Below are 25000 nucleotides of genomic sequence, written 5' to 3'. Positions count from 1 at the left end.
TGTATGACTTAATCTTCTTCTCTCCTTTCTCGCCAGAATTACAATTCCTTTCTTTTGTTGATAATGGCTGGCTGCTTTTGGCCTTTTAGCTGCTCACAACCATTTCTTACAACTATTAGGGTTGTGAAAAATTCTGCTAATATCAAAGCTTTTCTACTACAAGTGGTTAATATTAATGCTATTGAGTGCACTTGGCACAATGTGGTTGTCTAACCAACATTTCTGCTATGGTTTACTACCATATGCTAGGGTCACCTTTAGTTTTACATACATACATTCATATATATATATATATATATATATATATATATACTTAGCTAATTTAAATATTTGAAATGGAAAACATTTTTCTTGAAACAAATTATTCTGGCTTAGACTTTTAAGCTGTACTTCTGTCAAAGAGGAAGCTGGGAAGAAGTATAATGAAAATTAATGAAAAGGGGGCAAAATAAAAAGGAAAATAAAATTCCACTAAGTTGTTACTGTGGCTGATGAAATTTCAAAGGTGCAGAGTGGAACTCAATTTCATTCATAATGACTTGTAAGTGCTCTTTTTAAACTATCTGCAGTGGAAATAATGCAAATGCAGAGCAAAAATTTAAAGTAACAGAAAAAAATATTTAAAAAAAAAAATTTAAATATGATGATGATGATGATGATAATGTGAAATCATTAAGAAATGTGTGTTTGGGTGTGCACACATATACACACAAACAGCTCTGAGATATATGCAAACATAGAAATATACATTTAAAAAAAGCAAAAGAAAATGCCATATATCAAGAAATGTGAGTGAAAATAAATAAATAAAATAAAATGTGGAAAGCATGTTATAAATGAAAATGATAAATAAAATGGTGAAAAGGGGATGTTTTGAACGTTTTTACTGAAACTACATGTAAGTTTTTTTTTTTTTTACCTTTTGTCCTCTCCACCCCAATGTTTGCTCTTACTTTGACAGCTAATATTCCTGTTGCAACTCTTATGACTACTACAAGTACTCATTGCAATTCATGTCTTTTGTATACCTGTTTCTGAAGAAATATCAAATAAAGCTCCTATCCACTGTATTTGCTGTCAGTACATCAAATAATTCTCATGCCCATATGCTGCATTGTTTGTTAATGTAGGTTCTATAACTGCTATCTCATCCCTTCACCTAATGGACTAGATCTTTCACTCTCTCCCTTTTTCTCAATAAATGAATTTTAAAAGAAATCTGATTATTTCCTTTTAAATTCAGTCTCCGCTATCTTGATATTTCCCTCGGCAATAATATTGATAATAACAATATATTTTCATTTTCTGTTAGCACATGTTCCAAGAATATATCTTTTATATATGTATGTATATATACATAAATAATAATAAATGCATATCTGGTGTTGATAATACAGCCTTTTATTATATATGCTAAGTTACTGTTCCACGTTCCTGCTTTTTGCATTCAGCCAGCTAGAAGACCATTTGTTTGACACTCACTCACACATACATTCTTGCTGAAGAAACAAAAGCAGGCATTTATTTTTTTACATTTTACTAGTTCTGATTGCTCATTTAACATTTCTATTCTATAAATTTTTATTATATATCTTTACTTTTTTTTTTTTTTTTTTTTTTTTTTTATAGTTATAAAGTAACACCTTATCTACTTCACAAACTATTTAGAACTTCTAATGATGTTCATATCCTTATTTGAATAATGCTGCTGGTTTGCTTCCCTGTTGTGAGTTTGCAACAATCAGTTGTTACCATATTTACTTTAATACCATATATTTTCTCATTTCTTCAAAATCCTAGGTTTTATTTTAAAATATCAGTACCTTCTATTCAGAAATTTATTTCATTACAAAACCTTTTTATTTCCACTCTCACTCTCTCTCTCATGTTCTTGGTGTTTAAAATTCTTTTATACCTGTAATTTATTCTATGATCTCCAAAGTTGGTAGCAGAGAGCCTTTATTTTTTATTATACTATCACTTTTCTTCTTCCTGCTGCTACTACTACTACTACTACCACCATCACTACACCCCTTGCTACTATGAGTTTCCTGGTAACTGTCCATTCTAAAATGAATGAATGAATATGAGACGTCGGGGACATAGGACATTTGTTTAGAAATCTTCTTTATCAATTCAATAAATAACACTTATTGAGTATTTTGTCTTATGTATCATATTTTTTAAAATCATTCTTGTTTTAGCTTTTTTCTTTTTAATATCTCTTTAGACAGGAATGTGGAACGATTTTTGAGTTTGAAAAGTAATCCTGTTCTGAATTTCTTGAATACCTTTATTTATATATATAAAACCCTAACCCTTAACTGGTTGGATCACCCCGAGAGTCTGTATTATTCCATCCTGCTCCAGATCATTGACAACTTTTGGAAACTACATGCTGCTTAAAATGTGATATAGCTCAACTTATGTCACTGATTTGAGCCCCAAAAGACTTAAGACTATAATTCTATTGCATTATTGTACACAATACATGCAATCATTTATATTTAGTTACTTTTTATTAATGGTAGAATACTCTCACTTTTCAATCTATATTAGTTTGTATATGTTTATTCGTTTTAACATGATTTTTTTTCTTCTATGCTAACAAAGGTCATACAGGAGAGTTATTTGACACTTGTTTTAGAATGAGATACTCTTCCTGGCACCTAGGCTTTTTCAAGTAAGGTATTTTCTGTTCCAAAGGTCTTTGAAAACACCTTGGCCAATCATAGTGTCAACAAGGAGTGTTATCATTAACAATACTTTACTCAGGAAAAGACAAGTATGGAAATCAATGTTCACAGACAGTTTCACACACATATTCAAACTTTCTGCAGTTTCCATCTACCAAATTCACTTGAGGCATTGGTTGTCCCTGAACTATACCAGAAAACAAAATGGTTGGCATTAAGGGCATCCAACAATAAACACCATGCTACAATGGACCTTGCTGATGCTGGTGCCATGTAAAAAGCACTCAGTCCACTTTGTAAGGTGTTGGCATTAACCCTTTCGATACCAACCCGGCTGAAACCGGCTCTGGCTCTAAGTACAAATGTCTCATTTTCATAAGTTTTGAATTAAAATCTTCCACCAAACCTTAGACACAATTTATGTTCCTAACACTAGCTGAATGATCACTAAGTTATTTTACTAAATTCTTTGTTATATTTAAAGTAATTGAAAGAAAACCAGAGTATCTCAAAATAAATACAGTAATGAAAGGGTTAACAAAGGCATCCAGTCATAAAAACCATGCCAAAACAGACAGTGGAGCCTGTTGCAATCTTCTGGTTTGTCAGCTCCTGTCAAACCACCCAACCCATGCTAGCATGGAAAATGGATGTTAAAGGATGCTAGGCAAAGGAACCAAACCCAAAACAATCTAGTCATGAAGCAAACTTCCTAACCACAAAGCTATGTCTGTGTGAAGTAACTCATTAGCACACTTTACTAAGCAACAAGTAGAGGTAGATCAACTAATATGCAAAAGTGGGGAGATGTTATAGCCTTACTTATACATGGATATTGTGTTACCTACTCAGCAATTACACTTCTGTATTTAAAATGAAAGATTGAGCCAATGAAGAGAACCCTTATGTAGTCATTTGTCCTCATATAAATAGCTGCTAAATTTTTCTGTCACATCTTAGTCTAAAAAAAAAATGAAGAATAAATTAAACAATATAGTTATAGATATGAAAAAAAAAAACAAATATATTCACAGTCAGAACACCTGATCATAAGTCTGCTGTGTCAGAGTTCAGCTGGTACTACCCAATAAAAACAACAATGAAAACTGATTCAAAAGATTGGCTTTTGATATTTTACTTTAAATCTTTCATGATTAAGGAAAAATAAATATAATTTTTTTAAAAAGTATTTTTTTACTTTTTTCTGGAAAAGGCATAATTATATAAAATAATCATTTGTAGACAAACTTTTTCTTGCATATATTATTCTTATAATTGTCAGTAAACTATCAGAGTGATGACATCATTCCTCCTGTCACTTTGAATGTTTCACCTGTTATGTAGCTAGCCTCTTCAGACACCAAAAATGACACGACGTTAGCGCATTCTTCAGGAGTGCCATACCTTTAAAATATGATAAAAATTATGTTAGCTAAAAAAGTAGAAATTAGATTATAGAGAAACATACATTTAATTTTTGTTTTACTTAGAATTTCTCAAGGTGTAAGACCATCTGATCATTGAATCTCATTTTACATCAAAATATTGATAATTCTGACACTCTTAGGACATTCATAAAAACTCTTTAATAAATCTTAGTTATGGCAGCAAATATGTTTCAAAGAGAATCAAAAGTGTGACAATCTTTACAACAATCCACCATATAAAATCCATATGATCCAACAGCTCCATGAGTGTGTAATACCTAGACGGAATCACACACTATCCTTAAATAGTCATTCAGCTAGAAAGAAATAGCAGCCAAATCTTCCTTGTCTCAAATCTCATAGCCTTAAACAAGAAATGACACATTGGATGATGCATTCCTGGATACTCCTAAAAGTTTCATGGCTGGATAATTTTATCATAGGTTTGTTTTAGACCAAGACTGAATTTGAGCTACAATATAATTGAAAAAAGAAACCAACAGATGAAACTCCAGCAAAAAATGACCATAAAAAGAACTGGACTAGTTCCTCTTTCACACTAAGATCAAAAGGAATTTTAGCTTAAATTTGCTAAATGGTCTGACATCATTCCTACAATCCAGACAGTTTTTATATATATATATATATATATATATAAACAATTATATATATATATATAGAATTAATTAGAAACAAAGCTCCCATATTTACCTTGTGTTTTATTTCAAATTCCCTTCTGTATATTCATGCCCCCATGTACTTGAGAATGTATGAATATCCCTTGGATTCTTTCTCTCATACTCTTTACATTTATCCAACTTCTTTGGCCACTAATATTCAAAATTCAAATTTTTGCAACAGATGGGCTCCTGTCCTAGCTGAACTCTTTTTAAAACCAGTTTAACCTTTATCTCTCTTTAGTTTTGTGGAAACATGCAACAGTACTCTTACCAAAAAAAAAACAAGTTGCCTAACTTATCACACTGAAAATTGTTTCTTTTACTATCTTTATTCAGAATTTTTGAAAAGCTGATCCAGATTCAACAAAAGACCAATTCCTTGTCATGCACCATTATTTTTCATCCTTCAGAATTTCAGTGAAAGTTGTTTTTCTTAGCTCTTGCGATATGTCTGATATGAAACCTTTCTACTAATGATTTCCATTCATCATGACATAACCTCTATGTGATTGCTCATCCTGCTAGAAATAGTACCCAAATATCCCACAAAATAACACTCTACAGCATAAAAAAGGGATGACATTGGATAATATCTCAAAGAGTTGGTAATATTGCAATTCCTTTAATCATATGTCTGATTAATTGCAGTTATCTGGGGCTAAAATACAAATGATTGGTTTCTCCATTATATCATACTAGCTGAGATACCTGGCATTGCTCAAGATTAAAATGGCATAAATTTTATTCGTTTACTTGTTTCAGTCATTTGACTGGCCATGCTGGAGCACCGCCTTTTGTCAAAGAGAGGGAGGGAAGGAAGGAAAGACAGACAAAAAGAGAGAAACTATTACAGAGGGTGAGAGAGAATATGTGTTAGCAAGAGAAACAGAATGAGAGCAAGGGAGAGAATCGGTTGAAAACAACAGTTTTTAGAGAAAATCCCGTAAAATACACCTTTTTTTCCGTTTCTCACTTTATGCAGGAGCTCTGGGCCAGAAATTACAATGCATGACCATCCTTGGCACATAAGTAATGTTTGAAAATCAGTTGAAAACTAGAGATATTGCACACATAGACATCCTTTATTTTATATATATAGATTGACAGGGCTTGCCTCATTGCCTGATCAACTCGTAACTTAAGGCTCTGGTTCTTCATCCAACCCTTCTGTATTCTTATTAGTAACAAACCTATTGTTGTAGATACACACACATAAATGCCATACCATTTCAAAACACTCCTTCACTATCTGCATACAGGTATTCCATTTTCAATACCTTTGACTTGTACACCATCCTTGATAACCTAATTTCATACAAGCCAGTGAGGGAACCTCAACACTGTCACTTGGCCAGTAAGAAATAATAGCCAAATCTTTCTTAACTTAAAAAGCTGAGGAGATCTTATTAAAAGATTGAAACATGACAATTGTTTTTATCAGTTGACTTTGTAAACAAGATTTACTCCTATCTACACGGTCTTTGTTTTCCATAAATTTTGCTTAGTATTATTAGCACCATCTACCTCTTGACATTTTTATATTTTAAGCATCCTTAGAGGGATTTTTTTTGTCTATTAACTGCATAGATAATGTCAGTTCATCAAAGTTTACCAATTCATTATATATGAGAACAGTGTGTTTAGTATGCAGAATATGCCCTTCAGGTGTAAGGGTAAAGACCCTCTTTGGTCATAACTGACCATGAGATTGCACCTAGACAGTTTCCCTCCAAGGCACAAGTCTGGACAAGGTTGTTAGTGGAAGACCAGCAGTTGCCCATGCATACCAGTCAACCCTCTCCATGCCACTGATGTCCAAGGGAAAGGCAAGTGCCAATACAGTTTGGTGCCAGTGACATTGCATCTCATTTCTACAGCTGAGTCAACTGGAGCAACATGAAATAAAGTATCTTGCTCAAGAACACAACACAGCCTTGTTCAGGAATCGGACTCACAAACTCAAGATTGTAAGCTCAATGCTCGAACCATCGAGCCGTGTACTTTCCATTGAGGTGTTGCCTTTTTATTAGCATTATCCTTATCTCCTATGCTTGAAGGTCCTGGAAAGGCTATGATCAGGCACTACTCTGCTTCCTCAAACTAATCAATAAAAACAATGGAAAACAAAATCTGCCTGTCTTCTCTAAAACAAATCAATTTTAAGTTTTGAAACTCACCTATTCATGGGAATACGTGCCAAGATGGATTCATCTGATTTAAGCTAGAAATGCAAAAGAATACAAAGAGTATTACTCTTCAGTTAACAGCCAAATGAACACTTTATTTTTTTCAAAGATCTTAATTTTAACATAAAAAAAAATATGTTGTTGCAGATTAGACTGTGATGTACTGTAAGCAAGGCTGATGCCAGAATATTCAATGTCCAAGGCCAGTTCTGCAGCCCAGCCCTGTATGACTCCTTTTCCCAATACTTTAACATTCAGATTACTCTGTCAGGTATAATGCTTATTTATTCACATTGATTTGAATTAACCATGTATTATATTGTAACTTTGAAATTTCGGTGATGTGTTTTTATTTTTGGAATAATATCAGGTTAAGTGTGAAAGGCCAGTTTGACCATAAAACTAGTAGAGTATTTTGTGCAGATATGGCCGATTTACATACAAACGAGTTAACCAATTTTTCTCACAAGTCCCTCCAGCCACCACCTCGAAACAAAATGGAAAATGTAGTTGAAAAATTATATCTTGCACACCACAAAATATATAGTACTATTATGCATATCATCAAGTAAAATATTCTTTTCTACTCTAGGCACAAGGCCCAAAAGTTTTGGGGAGAGTGCCAGTCGATTAGATCAACCCTAGTACGCAACTGGTACTTAATTTATCAACCTTGAAAGGCTAAGTCAACCTCGGTGGAATCTGAACTCAAGACATAAAGACGGACAAAATACCTATTTCTTTACTACCCACAAGAGGACAGACAAACAGATCAAGTCGATTACATAACTGGTACTTAATTTATCGACCCCAAAAGGATGAAAGGCAAGTCGACCTCAGCGGAATTTGAACTCAGAACGCAACAGCAGATGAAATACCGCTAAGCATTTCACCCTGTGTGCTAACGTTTCTGCCAGCTCACCATCTTATTATTTAGCATAATGTTAAATTTGTCTCATGCCAAATCATGTGACAGGTCATAATACAACACACTCCTCCTCCTTTCCCATCCTACTGGTCAACCTTGTCCTCCATTTCCTTGTGTTTCAAAAGTGACATTTCCTACTCTACTTACTACCGAGATTTCATGTTTTTAATTGGATTAGCTTAACCCTTTTGATACCAACCCACCCAACACAACTCCTGGTTCTATGATACAAACTTCTTTTAAAACAATCTAAATTAAAATCTTCCATCAAAATTGCATGTTAATTTATGTATCAAACACCATCTTCAAAATGAGAAAGTTAGTTTACTAAACCCTTTCTTATTTTCAAAATTAATTGAAATAAAAGCAGTGTATTTCAACAGATATATACTCTTTTACTCTTTTACTTGTTTCAGTCATTTTGACTGTGGCCATGCTGGAGCACCGCCTTTAGTCGAGCAAATCGACCCCGGGACTTATTCTTTGTAAGCCCAGTACTTATTCTATTGGTCTCTTTTGCCGAACCGCTAAGTGACGGGGATGTAAACACACCAGCATCGGTTGTCAAGCAATGCTAGGGGGACAAACACAGACACACAAACATATACACACACATACATATATATATATACGACAGGCTTCTTTCAGTTTCCGTCTACCAAATCCACTCACAAGGCTTTGGTCGGCCCGAGGCTATAGTAGAAGACACTTGCCCAAGATGCCACGCAGTTGGACTGAACCCGGAACCATGTGGTTGGTTAGCAAGCTACTTACCACACAGCCACTCCTGCGCCTATAGTAACAAAAGGATTAAGAAATTTCGTTGTTCAGAATTTGTGTGATGTCTCTAGATTTTGTGCCCTAAGCAGTTCCTTAGTTTACAGAGTAGTAGCACAAGTACTGATAAGGAGTAAGTTTCAGGTCCACAAGTCTCATTTGCTGTAGATAGAAAGCTAAACAAGCCTGATAAATCATCATCATCAAGTGATCTTAAAAATTCTTTTGAAAGAGTTATTCAATAATATTCAACATTATACTAACCAACAAGGCTGTCTCTGAGTGATAACTTGACATGCTAGAAATAACAGCCTGATTAATGCTTTATTGATTTTTTTTGATTTTTTTTTTACTTCTTTCAGTCATTGGTCTGCATTCATGCTGGTTTACCACCTTGAAGGGTTTACTTGATAAAAAGTTTGGTACATATTCTGTTAGGATTTTAAATTTTTTTTGCCAAACTGTTAAGTTACAGGGGAATAAACACCAATGGAGAGTGCAAACACAAAAACGTACTCATACACACACACACACACACACATATGTATGTGTACGTATATATATATATATCCGAGTTTGTATGATTATGTATAGAAGAATATATTATATACAGTCATCAATTGTGGAACACGACTCATTACATGAACTTGTTGATGGCATAATGCATGAAAGTACTAGTTTATTTCAATATTGTAAAAATTGTAAATAATAAAAGGTGAAAATCAGACTATGTTGGAATTTCATGACCCATAACCCCTATCTTACTTTGTATTATATATATATATATATATATATATATATATATATATATACACACACATATCAGGCTTCCACACTGTTTCTTTCCATCAGCCAAATTCACTCACAAGGAATTGGTCAACCTGGGACCATAGTAGAAGGTGCCCAAGGCATGACTTAGTGTACTGAATGCAAAATCACATGGTTACTAAGTGAGCTTCTTAACCACACAAGAGTAGGGAACCCATTGAATAATATTATCATAGTAGTCTTATATATTCATTTTGTAAGATTCCTGATGTGAAATCATGTGCTGAAACAGATGGTCTTTTTTTTTTTTGCCAAATAAATACATGCACTATATATTTTTTCTTAACTTGTTTATTACTGTTCTTATTTCATTATTCTAACTCATGTCCATTAACTCGTGGACAATGGACATGAATGAAAACAATGAAATAAGAACAGTAATAAATGAGTGAAGAAAAAATATATAGTACATGTGTTTATTTGGCAAAAAAAAAAACAACCATCCCGAAATACAATAAATTGTATATTGCTTAAAAAAAAGGACAAGGTGATCAGGGACAGAATATTTTGATCATAGGGCTGACCTGGGCTAAACAACAGCAATAATAGTTAAAAAGACAATGATGATGGAAGAAATCTATAAAACAGATGTAAATTTTTTGTGTTAACATGTGTGGACCAGAAAATGAGAATGTCTGACATGGACAAATTTCTCAAAGATGTTTTAGAACATATTTCAAATAAAATATATACTTAGGTAATCAAGATACAGTTTTAGCCTCTATTCATTGAGAAATTAACTCTGCCTTTAGGTACTGACTCCCTTGGGTTAACAATTTCTTTCAAAATTTGAGAGGAAAAATTAATCCTGACCATAGAACTAGTGGAATGTTTAGTGGGTGAAATATATGTAGTCATGTTTTAGTTTTTATCTCTGCTTCATAACCCCAGCAGATAAAATAGATAAGGTGTTGCCCTGAAGGATGGTAAGGGAGATGCGCTGGAACTGCCACTCTGACTCGTGGTGCTCACACTTGCAGACAACCATCTCTGCCCCAATAGCGGAGAGTAGGGATATGGTCCAGGGGCCAAGAACACCAGAGGTGTCTACTATCACAGGCCCAACCATAAACCTGTCAGAGAGTAACTGATACATTGATAGTTTGCTTTTCTCAGCCTGACAAGCAGTGGAGCCTGGGCTGGCAACTCAGCACACCAAATTGCTACTGGAGAAGGTATAACAACATGTAGCATCCCAGATGAGAAGCCTACCACCATGGAAAGGGAAAAAATTGTCATACTGTCAAGCCCTTTACTGTCCCCTCAGTCTATTCCTGTTGGCTTGAGCTGAGAATGGAAGCCTGTGGAGTCTAAGCCATGCTTTATGATGAGGAAAGATTATATAGTATTCAAGGTATACCCCAACTCATTAATGGGTAAGAAGCTTAATATGTACCCCTGGTTTAATACCTCCACTTCAATTTGTGTGGTTTAGTGATATCTTCCCTGTTGTGAGCTACATCTGAGAATAACCTCTTCCTATCTGCCCTGGAGGCTCCAAAGAAAAAATGGTTATGAGCACTGCATTTCTGTCTCCGACTAAGTCTAAAAAACAAAGCTTAGAATCAAAATTAGGTTTGTATGTTTGTTCCACAGAGAAACTTACTTCTGTTCTGGACCAACAGCATCTGCCTTGCAAACATTGGCTTTTTAACCTTTGGCATGCTGTAGGCACATTATGTCACCATACAAATTTTGTCCCCTCTCAATGCACAACACTATGCCCACAACTACAAGGAAGAAATCTCAGGCAGTACCATAATGAGCCCAAGTATGCTAAAGATTAATACTTTAATTTTTTTTTAAGTAAAGAACAAAATGACAGAAAAGAAAATAAGTTATTAAAATGCTATTTACCATTTGACTGAATTTGGTATCAATAAGACCAGGAGCTATGCTATTCACTCTGATATTCATTGCATTAAGCTGAGGAACAAGTACTTTTACCAAACCAAGGAGAGCTGTTTTGCTAACAGAATAACAGCCAAGAAACTGAAATAAAATTGAAATAAATAAATTACAAATCTTTCACAATATTAAAAATATTAAACTTTAAAAATCCATTTTAAAAATGTAGTTTAATGCATTTTTATCTATAAGATTATTCTAAAATATTGTTATACTTCAGGATGGTCATTTTTTTTCTTCCCATGCACAATTTATTCAATCTTCACTTCAGTTTTTATTTGTATTATTTTTAGTTGATACATCTGTCAAAATTCTTTCATCACACGTTCAGTGACCCTCTGTCCTATGTGTCTCTTCTTGTCCTGCTTATTGCAAACAGTGTTCATTTAATTGGCAAAAAACAATGATCATCACCAAGTATAACAATATTTGTTTCAATAAACATTTCACATCAAGAATCTTGCAAAACAAATACATAAACATAATTTATTCTAAAACTTTTAAAAGTATTTAAGTTTTGTGTCACTACATATCTGTAGTATAAATTTGAACTTTATTCATCATCATCATCATCATTTAACGTCCGCTTTCCATGCTAGCATGGGTTGGACGGTTCAACTGGGGTCTGGGGAGCCCAAAGGCTGCACCAGGCCAGTCAGATCTGGCAGTGTTTCTACAGCTGGATGCCCTTCCTAACGCCAACCACTCCGAGAGCGTAGTGGGTGATTTTATGTGCCACCGACACAGGTGCCAGACGAGGCTGGCGAACGGCCACGCTCGGATGGTGTTTTTTATGTGCCACCGACACAAGTGCCAGATGAGGCTGGCGAACGGCCACGATCAGATGGTGTTTGTTACGTGCCCACAGCACGGAGGCCAGTCGATGCGGTACTGGCTACGGCCACGTTCGGATGGTTTTATTCATAACCATAATTCACAACTCTATATCTATAAACGGCAAACTGTCTGTGTGTCCTTTATACAAATCCACAGTTTTTCACGTAAAAGGCTCGCATTTTCTATGGGCTTTCAAAACTGTCTGAGGGTGGTTGTGAAGATCTTTTCATTTTCCCAGTCACCCCAAAAAGCCATTAAAAAAATTGATAAACCGACCCCTTATGCCCAACAGTTGAATGCGCATGCACGTTTGCAGACAGTCTGTATGACTCAGTGCATTTTTGTGTTTTGCAAAGATGCGTAGTCCTGAACTACATCATTCAATGTATCCTTTCTTTTTCTAAGATTGTAAGCTACTATTTCTGGAAAGTTACATGATGACATAGAGGCTTCCACATTTTACAATGTATTCTTGAGACAAAGGCAGTAAAATGGTTCTAATTGAAAGATAAGCAAAGAGAGCAAAAAAAAATCAATTTATACAAAACAACTTTGTTTGATTTTAGCATAAAATTAAGTCCAAATTATTTGCTACGAAAAGTTCTTGAAACAAATTTATAAGTAAAACAAAAAAAAACAGCACTTTATTAAAATTACAGTTAAATTACTTACTGCTTCTGGATGGTAACCTAGTATAGATGACACAAATATTATGGAGCCACCACTGAAATAGATTTTTAAATGGAAATGATATCATTTATGTACATACTTCTTTTTAAAATGTTTTGTACATGTCAATCATATGAAGATATCTCAGAACCCTTAATCCTTTAGTATTTAAAACAGCCATATCCAGCCCAAATATTCTGTTTTTTTTTTTGTTCAGACTGACCACATATGGCCTCTTACCTACCTTACAATGTTATTCTAAAACTAATCAATTGCATCATAGAAATCTTAAAGTTAGAAGATAATGCAAGATTAACACAAAACAATGTAAATGAATAAGGATTACATGTGATACAGTAATCAAAATGCTAAAGGGTTAAGAGATTACTTATGGTTTCATTTTCACATATAATGCAGACAAGTCAAATTGGATGCTGCTTACAGGAAACTGGAAATATGAGATAAGTGAGATTGAACTTGTGTTGCAGATTTGATTTGTTGTTACTTTATCTACACACTACAACAGTCATACAAATCATATAAATCTTAAGAATTACAAATTCATTGGGATTAAAATACCTTCCAACCACCCAACTTCTCTGGAACCACTACACCATATGTCCATGGGCATATGGTGTAGTGGTTAAGAGTGTGGGCTACTAACCCCAAGATTCCGAATTCAATTCCAGGCAGTGACCTGAATACTAATAATAATAACATCGAAAAATACCTTAGGAATGAGAACCCAGGTTCAAAATTTCTCCAAGACACCTGATGATGGCTGGAGGGTATATCAGCCAAAACGTTGTGTTAGCAACAAACAAGATGAGGACAAATATCCGTCAAATGTAAATAACATACATAATTCCTCACCTTAAATATAGCACTGTGTAATCTAAATAGTTTAATATTGAGGACAGAGGCATAGCTGTGAGGTTAAGAAGTCGGGTTCAAGTTAGGGATTTGATCTCATTGTGAGCCATAATCATACCAAAGATTTACAGGTGTTGTCTGATAAACAGAAACTGTTGCACATCTATGTGTGTGTGTGAAAGTATATAACCTAGTGGTTAGGGTGTTGCACTCTTGGTCATAAGATCATGCTTGCTTTCAGTTCCCAGATCGACAGTGCAGTGCATACTTGAACAAAACCACTTCATTTCACTTTGCCACATTTCCATATATATATATATATATATATATATATATACACATACATACATATATATATATGCATGTGTATATATATTATAAGTGCATGTGATAAATTGCAGCATTATGTGAAAATATCTTGCAGCATTTCTTCCCTCCAATTTGTGTACTTTTATTTCCAGGTAAATATATTTTTTTTCAATCACTTTCCAACTACTTTGTTTGGCTAAGGACAAAGTGGTGGGGAATAAGTATTTAATCAACCAAACTTTCCTGAATATGGTGTTCTGGCATGGACACAGTCCAAAAACTGAAACCAGTGAAAGAATAAATAACATACCCTCTTTTTTCCATCAGTGGTGCTACATCTTTGCAAAACAAGAATGGTGCCTTGACATTAGCTTCAAAGATCTGTTGATAATAAGAACATTTAAAATATCAAACACAAAAATGAATACTTGGAGACAAATCAATAGCAAAAACAAAAACACTGATAATACAAACACAAAACCATTTAAATCAAAATGAAATAATTGAACTTAAGGAAAATGCTATAATTGATTTCATAAAAATCGGTATTTTCTTTTAAGATTCATAGGATTTCACCCCAAATCCAATGCGTATGCGGGAGGATAACTTTAAAACTAGTGTGACTACTCAGCTCTCATATTTATATTAGTCATCTTAATTCTATTACATAATAAAAAAAAGATGATTTCTCTCTCTCTCTTCTCCTCTACCACCAACATCATCACTTTTAATGTCCAATTTTCTATTTTTGCATTGGTCAGATGAATTTGTTGAGACACATTTTCAATGGTTGGATGTCCTTCCTGTCACCAACAGTCCTTTGTTGTCAAGCAAAGTGATGGACTTGAAGAAACATTAGAGTGTCAGATGGGATACCTTGTAGCATTTGTTCTAGCACTTTATATGGAGTTCAAATTCCACTGTGACCTTCATGGGTAGTAGACTTATTCCATTACCTGGTTTAACACCATCATCTGATCCTTAGATACCCTTTGTGTTGTCCACTCTGTTGCAAACACTCAGGACAGGTCTCTGGTTTAAGGATATCTTCCTAACTCCCTCCCTCTCACCAGTCTCAGCCCTGTAAAAGGCAATGGCCACTACTGACTAAGTGATAAAAATAATACATTTTTGACAACACTTCTTTAAAATATATTTAAACCTAGTAAAATATATTATTCCACATTGACCCTTTTGTTACCATATTTCTAGTGAAACAGACATCTATATTTCGTTTTGGGATTTGGTTTGCAAGATTCTTTATGTGAGTTCGTGTGTTGAAGCATATTCTGTTGTCTGGGGAGAGTCATTCACTTTTGGTGCCTTATAATTTAACACATTCACCGGTAAAACTTTCACTTATTTCTTTTTTATTTTTCTAAAATTTTCGTTATGTCTTGCAACCTTTTCAATAGTTTTGTCTGTCTGTTACTCACACTGTGTTCCTTTTCCTTTGTTTGTGTGCATGTGTGTGGCTCAGTGTGTGTGTGCCTATATATGCATGCATGTATGTATGTATGCTTGTGTGTGTATGCATGTATGTGTGTATGTGCATATGTATCTATCTATGTGTGTACATTTGTATGTATGTATTCTGCATATTCATGTGTTTGCATGTCCATGTTTGTGTTTTTATGTATGTGCATGTGTGTGTGTTTGTATGTGTGTGCATGTCTGAGTGTATGAATGTGTGTGTGTTTTGCAACTATGTACCATGTTTGTATGTATGGATGTGCATCTCCATATGTGTGGACGTATGTCTCCATATGTGTCCTTGTATGACGTAAATTTTGTATGTATATATGGTCATGTGTTTCAGTCTTCATTTGCGTATGTGTGCTTGTTTGATCATATAACCTATGTAACTATCTGTCTGTACATTGATATGTTGATCTGTATACTTTCATATCCATATGCTTATATACATGTGCAGATATATATATTCAAATACCCACCCACACACACACATACATACATCTCTCTCTCTCTCTCTCTCTCTCTCTCACTACACACACACACACAGATATATATATATACATACACCCACACACATACACATACATACATCTATCTACATAACAGCCCACTAACTATTCTACTCTACCTGTGTAAACTGTGGGTATGTGGGGTATGGTATCTACTATGTATATTTCCTATTTAGTATAGGGGAAGTTGCATTTATGAGGATGTACTCCCATATTTGTCAGAGTGTTGGGTCCTTTGGGTGCTTGGATAAGATGCGTATGTCAAGTTGACCCAGGTTACTGCCATGTTGGTCCTTTGCATGTTGGTAGAGTATGGAGGACTGTTTTTTGTCGTCATATTGTCTCAAATGTTCAAAGTATTTGAAGGGATTTAATAAAATAATTGTTAATTACTAAACTAGTAGAAAGATCATAGACATTCTTTCAAAAAATGTTTCATGAAGTATTTCATTTCATATTTTGTTTGCAAGCATCTTGATATGAACCCATGTGTTGAAACACATTTTGTTGTATCTTGAGAAGATTAATGCCAATAATAAACAGACACACAGGTTAAAATCTTTTCATTGTCATTTGCAACCTCATCAATAACATGCCCTCACTATTCCAGGTCTACTTGAGGAAATAAGCAGCTTAAAATATTTAAATTGTGGAAAAAGATTAATAATCTGCTTGCAGGTCTTCCCTGAATGTAAATATTCTATTCATTTGTATATATAAATAATTCTCCTTACCTTATCCCAAGCATCTTCAGAAGTCTGAAAGAAATGGTGAAAAGTATTAGTTTTATATCAACATTTTTATACTGGTAAGTGATTATGGAATACAGTGAATTAGGAAAATGATAACTTACAGAGCATGTGATTACAAAATTAAAATTATTATTATCATTAGTGTGTGCTGCCTCAAAGCAAATAACTTAAGTTTACTTGTCTTTGTCTACCTAGCTGAAAACAGGTTCCACTTTTAATTCACAGTTGAATGCTTAACAGTAGAAAAAGTGTCCAGTGATAAAAATACAAGCTACAATAATATACTACTAGCATTGCCCATGGAAATTCCATGGTTTGAAAATTATGAAATAGTTGGAAATTTAGAGCGGACCTTGAACAATATATTTTCTTTAGAAAACTTTTTTCTAATTTGTAAAATGTCCATTTATGTAGTAATATGTAGTACAACCTTATGAGAGAATATCTTGGAAAACTAAATTCTTTGTTAAACCTTTTTCGTGTCTTCTATCTTGAGAGTTGCTGTCTATTGTTTTTATTATCTCAAGAAATAAAGGAGCTTTAGAATGAGAAAATACTGGTTCACTTATCTTTACCTTTCCATTGTGACTATGTTATTAAAATTATTGAAAGAAAAAATGTACAAAGCAAATGCTTTCAACAGTTTTAACTATAGAATGAAATCAAAAACATGACTTATCTATAATATCATCCTGCTTTGATGCAACTTCAGCAAAAATGCTTTAATAAATCTCAATACATTGCATGAGATTCTTCTATTCATATCAGAGAAAAGTACATATGATTCATCTCGAACCCACAATCCCAGTGACCAAAGCACAGCAGCTACTCACTAAACCATGTATTCATCATCATCATTATCATCATCATCATCGTTTAACGTCCGTTTTCCATGCTGGCATGAGTTGGACGCTTGACTGGGGTCTGGAAAGCCAGGAGGATGCACCAGGCCCCAATCTGATCTGGCAGTGTTTCTACAGCTGGATGACCTTCCTAATGCCAACCACTCTGAGAGTGTAGTGGGTGCTTTTACGTGCTGGCATCGGCCATGATTGGATGGTGCTTTTTACATGCCACCGGCACGGAAGCCAGTCGAGGTGTCACTGGCATTGGCCACATTCGGATGGTGCTTTTTATGTGCTCTAGCATGGCTACAGCCACATAAATGAAACAAGTAAAAGAATAAAAAGCTATGCTGTTTTAATCCCGAGCAATGCTGGGTATCTCTGCGAGTACATTATATAATTATACATTAACTCTTTAGCATTCACATTATTTGGTCAAATGTAATAATTATTTATTCATATTATTTTAAAGTAATAATGCATTATCTCACAGTTTCAAGATTTTGATGATGTAATTGAATATTTTTAGAAAGATATTGTAGGGTAGGTGTGATACACCAGATCTGGCCATTTTGATCATAAAACAAGTCGAAATTTGGGGTGGATATGGTTAAGTTTAATATGGAGCAGTTAAGTGAGGAAGTCAATACAAAAAGAAAGGTAACTCCTGTTTAAAATAATAGTCAAAGTACCATTTTAACTGTGCTGTGCTTTAGCGAAGAACCAATAAAACAACTTGATCAGAGATAACTCAAGGATAAACATACATAAGCAGAAGAAAAACAACTTGATCAGAGATAACTCAAGGATAAACATACATAAGCAGAAGAAGGCAATGCCTGATCTGTAGTTAAAGATGTAACAAGACATCTGGTCATTTATTTCAGTTGTCTCCATGTTTCAGTAAAAGTATCTCCAGAGGTTCACAACCATTATTATTATTATTTTTTGTGTGAAGAATTTCTTGGACTCTAATGTTAGTTATTTGCTTCTCTAAGAAAAAAAGAAGGAAGGAAGGAAGATACTTACATCTAATACTGGCCCAAAGACAGGATTGATCCCAGCATTATTTACTAAGATGTCCAAACCACCAAACTTTGCAAGTGTCTAGAGAAAGAGAAAATAAAAATTATATATTAAAGAGAATACTTGGTGGGTATCAGTCGATTTGATAGAATTGTTAGAGCTTGGAAAAATGTCTTGCAACATTTGTTTTGGCTCTTTGCATTCACAGTTCAAATCCTACTGAAGTCAACTTATCCTTTCAGAGTTGATAAAATCAAGAACTGGAGCGCCAATCGTTCTGACATACCTAATCAAAATTACTGGCCTTGTGCCTAAATCAGAAACCATTATTTAATATTTATTTTATTATTGCAAGAGCCAATGTATTGGTAGAGTTAGTAGAGCATTAGACTAAGTGCTGCGTGATATTTACTTATGTTCCACAATTCTAAGTTTGAATCTTACAAAGATCAACTCTACCTTTCATCCTTCTGGATGTGATGAAATAACATATCAGTCAAATGTACTAGAGTAGCTGATACGATTAACTATATCACCTCTAAAATATAAAACCTTGTGCCTATGTCAGAAACCCTTATTATTTTTGCAGAGGAAAGGTAGTAAGAGTGGAGCACCAGGACTAATAGCTCCAGTATCGTTGACTGGGTCTGTTCAGTCACAATCGACCTAGGTCTAAATGACAACAGTAACAACAATAATGAACAGTGAAGGTACATGGCTTAGTGGTTAGGGGTGTACGGTTCATGATCGTAAGGCCATGAGTTCAATCACTGGAATCCAATCAGCAGGCAAAAATAGTAGTACCTGTAATTCAAAGGGGCCAGCCTTGACAAATTCTGTGTCAAACTGAATCTCATTGAGAACTACATAAAGGTTACATGTGTCTGTGAAGTGGTCAACCACTTGCACATTAATTTCACAAGCAGGATAATCTATTGATTGGATTAAGTAGAACCTTTGTCATCATAGTCAATGGAGTGTCACAAAACAACAATAATAATCCTCTCTACTATAGGCACAAGATCTAAACTTTGGTGGGAAGAGGCCAGTCAGTTACATTGACCCTGGTGCTTAGTTTTATCAACCCCAAAAAGATGAAAGGCAAAGTCAACCTTGGTGATATTTGAACTCAGATATTAAACCCAGGAGAAATGCCACTAAGCATTTTGTCCAGTGTGGTAACAATTCTGCCAGTTCACAACCTTAAATTTTTCAGGCAGGGCAATGAAGTCTTTATGAACACAACTTTGTTACAATATCATTTCTCATTATTGTGCCTCTTCCATGTTCAAGGTTTGAATGTTTTCAATGATTGAATTATTAAGATATTGAATGTCTTAATTCATCAGATAGATGTAGCAGAAATGCCTCTATTTGAGTATTTCTTGCTCAGCAAAATTTGTACCTGTGTTTAGGTGTATATGCAATTGTCTTTGACATTGCTCCAAAGTCCACATAAATTACAGATTTGAATGTCTGAGAAATGTATGTCTGGCTGCAAAACAAACTTTTTAGCTTCTTTTATTCTTTGCATTCATTGAAATGTCTGTGATGTTCCTATCTCTCTTTCTTTCTCTCTCTCTCTCTCTCTCTCTCTCTCTCTCTCTCTCTCTCTCTCTCTCTCTGTGCGTGTGCGTGCATGAAAGAGCAAATTATTTAATTTACTTGACATCACTATAAATCAGGCCAGACCAAAAAAAAATATAATAAAAATCATAACAATGTTCTTTCTAAGCATGGAAGCTAAATGCTTAAAAGGAAAGGGTGTGAAAATTTGCTACATTTCTGATTTTCCTAAGATTCTTTTGATTTCAGCAAAACATTGTTGAAAGAAGAATCAAAGTCAATACACAGTGTCAATTCACCAAAAATTTCTTATCGCAGCTCATCACTCATTTCGCCATGTAGTAACAGGGTTTCACTGCATACCAATATAGTTAGTACATAAACATCTTATCAACAGAGGCTTGAAAAAGAGACTATTTTAACAAGGGACCCCCTATGTGGCTGTTTTATCTGTTAGAAATAGCAACCAAATCTCCCACACATCCTATTGTCACTAAAGTATACATTAGACAATCATGTATAAAAAAGGCAAGGTGGTCAAGATTGGATGATAATTCAGTCAAGGTTTGACTGTGAGATAAATAACACTGATAAAATTTGAAGGAATAACCAAAGAGCCCATTACTTTTCATTCTGATATTTATTTTATTCACCCTTAAAGAAATGAAAGGCATAGAGAATTGCATCAGGATTTAACCCCCAGAAAATGAGCATATGAACCAATTTATTGTTTTACCAACAAAAAGTTAAAAAAAGAAACAAAAACAAATTCAGAATAGTTAAAACATTGTACTAACTTCTTCAACAAGTTTCTTTCTGTCTTCAGGTTTTGCAACATGGCAGACTGTTCCTGCAACATCCAAACTTTTTGAAGTGAGACTAGACACTGCTTCATCAACTTTGGCTGCTTTACGACTACTAACCATTACTTTAGCACCATCTTCTGCTAGCCTCTTCGCAATAGCAAAGCCAATTCTGTAAATTAAAAATAAAAATATAAATCATTTCTTTCAACAAGATGTCAAGTGCTTTTAGTGTTATCCCCAGAACAGTATATAGATATACTTCTTTTTTTCAAGTTCGTTCTACTCCTTTATACTCCTTTCACAACTGAGAAAACCAACTCTTTTCCAATCCTTAACTCTCTACATCAACTAGTTTCATACTTCACATATATCCCTGACAGATATCCATACACCTAATACCCTTGATTGCTTTCCCACTTCCAAACTAAACTGCTACTACATGCTATTATTTATAGCTATGAGATTCATCATTTCTAATAAGAATTGTTTCATGTCTCTGAAAGTTTCTAAATTCTTAAGACATCAACAACATACAATTCTCACTGGTAAGAATGGAGTTTGTAAAACACAAAGAAATCTGAAGGCTTGCTTTGGATCAATGTTAGAATGCCAGTCATGTCTACAGGGTTTGAGTTCCACAGGTAGCCTTTGACTTTTCCTATTCAAAAGATTTTTGATGCAATATTTACATACTATTATTTATAACTTTATTTGCTTCAAGATTCACAATTCCTAAATTTGTATATAATGGCAATTTTATTCATTTATTATTGTAATCAGCTACAAGAAGAAAGTTAAGCCAGTATTCAATATATTCAATTATAAGATGAAGTAAATACTAGGCAAATTACAGGGATTGATGGAATCAACTGAAATCCTTGACAATGTTGCCCTAGTAACCACAGTCTAATTACAAGAAATAGTAAACGAATAAATTAGGAAAAATGTTTTTAAGAGAAACAAATATAAAAATACTTTTGTAAATATTAATACACTAGAAGTTATCAACACTGCCCTACTTATATAGTGGACTTTTGGACTTATCATCGAAAAGGGAACAAGATAAAAGTGTGCTATGCAAAATTAGTGGTATGCTGATATAAAGCTGAAGATCAATGTTGTTTAGCTCCAGGTCAGCTTTGGATAGAGTTATAACAATCTGATTTTTTTTGTACATACATATATATATATGAATATACGATACATGTGTGTGTGTGTGTAAAATTCATAAAACAACATGGAGTGAATGGGCTTTAATCACAAATCACAATAATTGTTTTTGTGCATCAGTTAACAGCTGTAGTTGCTGAGTTTTTCATATTATTACATAAATATTATATAAACATGATCAGGTAGTAGTTGTGCATCTGCACATCCTGAGGTGAGTGACTTTGAGAGCAATATATTATATATAGATAGATAAATTGAGAGCAATATATTATATATAGATAGATAAATAGATAGATATAGATCAGATTGGAGCCTAGTGCAGCCTACTGGCTTGCCAGTCCTCAATCAAACTGTCCAAGCCATGCCAGCATGGAAAGCGAATGTTAAATGATGATGATGATGATGGTATATATATATATTTGTTGTTTTGTCTTGAAAGACAATGGAGTTGTGTATATATATATATATATATATAAAAGAAGGTTTGAAAATGCAATTTTAAAGATGCTTATTCACTTGACCTGTTTCACTTGTTTAAAAAAAGATTGTCAAAAGTAAAATGTAAAGCTTTGTTGTATTCAGTACTGGTTATCACAAAAATATTAAAATACAGTTATAAATTCTTTGATAATATTAAGAAAATGCTAAAAGCAGTTTACAAGTATTCAGAATGGGACTACAAAAAGTATTATGAGTTCAATAAAAATCAAGTTTGTTTGGTAATATATATACACACAGAAGGAGATATATTTAAGAATTTACAAAAAATTGCAGAGGAATAACTGACTTATCTTTCTGACATTTTCTGTAGGGATGTATATATATGTATGTATATATATATATATATATATATATATATAATATATATATATATATATATATAATATATAATATACGGAGAGAGAGAGAGAGAGAGAGAGAATGTATATATATGTATATCATCATCATCATCGTTTAACGTTTTCCATGCTAGCATGGGTTGGACGGTTCGAAAGGGGTCTGGGAAGCCAGGAGGCTGACCAGGCTCCAGTCTGATCTGGGAGTGTTTCTACAGCTGGATGCCCTTCCTAACGCCAACCACTCCGTGAGTGTAGTGGGTGCTTTTTACGTACCACCGGCACAGGTGCCAGGAGAAGCTGGCAACGGCCACGATCAGTTGGTGCTTTTTACGTGCCACGATCCAAGGTAAGCACAGCATATATATATATATATATATATATATATATATATATATATATGCATTTACATATGTGTGTGTGTATATATATACATATATGTATGTATGTATTTATATATATATATATATATAATATATATATTATATGCATTTACATATGTGTGTGTGTATATATACACATATATGTATGTATGTATTTATATATATATATATATATGCATTTACATATGTGTGTGTGTATATATATACATATATGTATGTATGTATTTATATATATATATATATATATGCATTTACATATGTGTGTGTGTATATATATATATATATGCATTTACATATGTGTGTGTGTATATATATATATATGCATTTACATATGTGTGTGTGTATATATATATACATATATGTATTTACATATGTGTGTGTGTATATATTACATATATGTATGTATGTATTTATATATATATTTTATGTATTTATATATATATATATATATTTATATATATATATATATATATGTATTTATATATATATATATATATGTATTTATATATATATATATATATATATGTATTTATATATATATGTATTTATATATATATATATATGTATTTATATATATATATATATATATGTATTTATATATATTATATGTATTTCGATATATATATATACGTATTTATCATCATCATTATCATCATTTAGCGTCCGTTTTCCATGCTAGCATGGGTTGGACGGTTTAACTGGGGTCTGTGAAGCCGGAAGGCTTCATCAGGCCCAGTCAGATTTGGCAGTGTTTCTACAGCTGGATGCCCTTCCTAACGCCAACCACTCCGTGAGTGTAGTGGGTGTTTTTTACGTGCCACCTGCACAGGTGCCAGACAGAGCTGGCGAACGGCCACGAACGGATGGTGCTTTTACGTGTCACCGGCACGGGGCCAGGCAATGCTGGCAACGGACACGAACGGATGGTGCTTTTACGTGCCACCGACACGGGGCCAGACAGAACTGGCAAACGGCCACGAACGGACGGTGCTTTTACGTGTCACCTGCACGGGGGCCAGCCGAGGCTGGCTACGAACACGAACGGATGGTGCTTTTACGTGCCACCGACATGGGGCCAGACAGAGCTGGCAAACGGCCACGAACGGACGGTGCTTTTACGTGTCACCTGCACGGGGGCCAGCCGAGGCTGGCAAAGAACACGAACGGATGGTGCTTTTACGTGCCACGGACACGGGGCCAGACAGAGCTGGCAAATGGCCACGAACGGACGGTGCTTTTACGTGTCACCGGCACGGGGGCCAGCCGAGGCTGGCAACGGACACGAACGGACGGTGCTTTTATGTGCCACCGACACGCGGCCAGACGGAGCTGGCAAATGGCCACAAAGGGACGGTGCATTTACGTGTCACCAGCACGGGACCAGGCGAGGCTGGCAACGAACACGAACGGATGGTGCTTTTACGTGCCACCGACACAGGGGCCAGACATATTATATATGTATTTATATATATATATTATATGTATTTATATATATATATATGTATTTAATATA

General features: G+C 34.3%; 2 protein-coding genes and 1 long non-coding RNA gene across 4 annotated transcripts in view; 2 read left to right on the top strand and 1 right to left on the bottom strand.

Moving 5' to 3' along the window:
• The window catches only part of LOC115212175 (charged multivesicular body protein 4c), a 66729-nt gene extending 65511 nt beyond the window's left edge, over positions 1-1218 (top strand). The window contains exon 5 of the mRNA XM_029781018.2: positions 1-1218. This exon is cut by the window's left edge and continues 185 nt beyond it. The gene's annotated coding sequence lies outside the window, so the exon portion shown is untranslated.
• Positions 1219-3806: 2588 nt separating this feature from the next.
• LOC115214531 (dehydrogenase/reductase SDR family member 4) overlaps positions 3807-25000 on the bottom strand; it is a 22831-nt gene continuing 1637 nt past the window's right edge. For both annotated transcript variants that reach the window (XM_029783735.2, XM_029783745.2), the window contains exons 2-9: positions 21090-21267; positions 18730-18807; positions 16838-16861; positions 14429-14499; positions 12940-12991; positions 11380-11514; positions 6981-7024; positions 3807-4100 (exon numbers count right to left, since the gene is read on the bottom strand). In XM_029783735.2, coding sequence (XP_029639595.1) covers positions 3986-4100; positions 6981-7024; positions 11380-11514; positions 12940-12991; positions 14429-14499; positions 16838-16861; positions 18730-18807; positions 21090-21267 — 697 coding nt within the window. In that variant the 3' untranslated portion in view covers positions 3807-3985. The remainder of the gene's footprint in view (positions 4101-6980; positions 7025-11379; positions 11515-12939; positions 12992-14428; positions 14500-16837; positions 16862-18729; positions 18808-21089; positions 21268-25000) is intronic.
• On the top strand, positions 4793-9419 carry LOC118763187. The gene is made up of 2 exons (XR_004998944.1): positions 4793-7260; positions 9057-9419. It is a non-coding gene; the product is annotated as an uncharacterized LOC118763187 (long non-coding RNA).

The sequence above is a fragment of the Octopus sinensis genome, linkage group LG1 (assembly GCF_006345805.1).
Source record: "Octopus sinensis linkage group LG1, ASM634580v1, whole genome shotgun sequence".
NCBI lineage: Eukaryota > Metazoa > Mollusca > Cephalopoda > Octopoda > Octopodidae > Octopus > Octopus sinensis.
The sequence above is the reverse complement of the archived record's forward strand: the minus strand, read 5'-3'. Positions and strand labels throughout refer to the sequence as shown.